Source organism: Octopus bimaculoides, unplaced genomic scaffold (assembly GCF_001194135.2).
Source record: "Octopus bimaculoides isolate UCB-OBI-ISO-001 unplaced genomic scaffold, ASM119413v2 Scaffold_139088, whole genome shotgun sequence".
In the NCBI taxonomy this organism is placed as follows: domain Eukaryota; kingdom Metazoa; phylum Mollusca; class Cephalopoda; order Octopoda; family Octopodidae; genus Octopus; species Octopus bimaculoides.
Window position 1 is genome coordinate 916 of NW_026363521.1, and position 1240 is coordinate 2155.

Here is a 1240-nt window from a genome sequence, read left to right on the forward strand (position 1 = left end):
CCTGTACCAAATTCCATACTGAAATCTTCGGAATCGAACTTCTTAAGTTTTACTTACAACAATATCTTCTTCGAACATCATTTGCATTTGAATTACAAACCGGAAGGAATTCATACCAGACATGATAAGACGAGTGAAATGTTGACCGGGGTACCCAAAGTGAGCAAAATTTTCATATGTACAACCATGTATAGAGAAGCAGAATTCGAAATGGAGCGTCTCCTGAAAAGTTTAGAAGGGTAAATAACAATGTTTAATACATACATACATATATGCATACATATATATACATACATATATATACATACATACACGCATACAAATTCTGTACTGCCTACCAGCGAAACTACATCACTGACTAAAGTAACTGACCACTGTCCCCCTACTACAGCTATGGTAAATAGCAGGCACAACCGCAACGATTATTGTAGTATTGTATTATTATTATTATTATTATTATTAGTAGTAGTAGTAGTAGTAGTAGTAGCAGCAGCAGCAGTAGTCAGAGTTACATATTGGTGAAATGTGCCCTTTCTGAAATTTTCCATTGTAAATATGACATAAAGGTGAACGAGAAGTAAAGTTGGCAATGATTTCGTTGCTGTAATTATGATTCTTTGTTCTATTTCGGGAGGGTCATTATGTCAATAATGAGCACTGGTTCTATTTGACTTCTTTATTTATTTGTCAATTGGTTGATTACTTAATCAATTAACTAAATGATTGTTTGATTAATTGTTAAGTTAACCAGTCAATCACTTAGGTTTTTCAAAGTACTTTTGTCGCTATTTGCGACTTCATGAATGACATATCCTCTCTGCTTGAAGTCCATTTCAGATTTGCCTGTCTGTATTTGTCAGTTGCATCTTTTGCTTTCATTAAATCTCTTCTGTGAATTCCAGATTATCCTTGTCGAAAAAATTGTCTCATGTCTATATAGAGTCCCACGTAATTCTTGATGATGGTTGTAAGGGAAACGAACTTGGAGAGTTTGCTCTGCAGTTTCTGTCGTTACTTGAAAACAAACTAAATATTCCTCGTACAGAAGTGTATGCAAATCGAATGCCTTACGGATTGCAGCTGCAATGGATCTTAAATGATGGCATTCCATTGTTTCTGCACCTGAAAGACACTCAAATAGTGAAACCGAAAAAGCGATGGAGTCAGGTAAGTCTAACACATAGATATGTGTGTATATATGTGCATGTATGCGTGTATATATATATATATATATATATAT

General features: G+C 34.4%; 1 protein-coding gene across 1 annotated transcript in view; it reads left to right on the forward strand.

The window, feature by feature from the left end:
• LOC106880902 (chitin synthase chs-2-like) overlaps window positions 1–1240 on the forward strand; it is a gene marked incomplete at its 5' end in the record, with an annotated part of 18478 nt that overhangs the window by 787 nt on the left and 16451 nt on the right. Inside the window, 2 exons of the mRNA XM_052978283.1 lie at window positions 1–239; window positions 903–1167. The exon at window positions 1–239 is cut by the window's left edge and continues 1 nt beyond it. Coding sequence (XP_052834243.1) covers window positions 1–239; window positions 903–1167 — 504 coding nt within the window. The remainder of the gene's footprint in view (window positions 240–902; window positions 1168–1240) is intronic.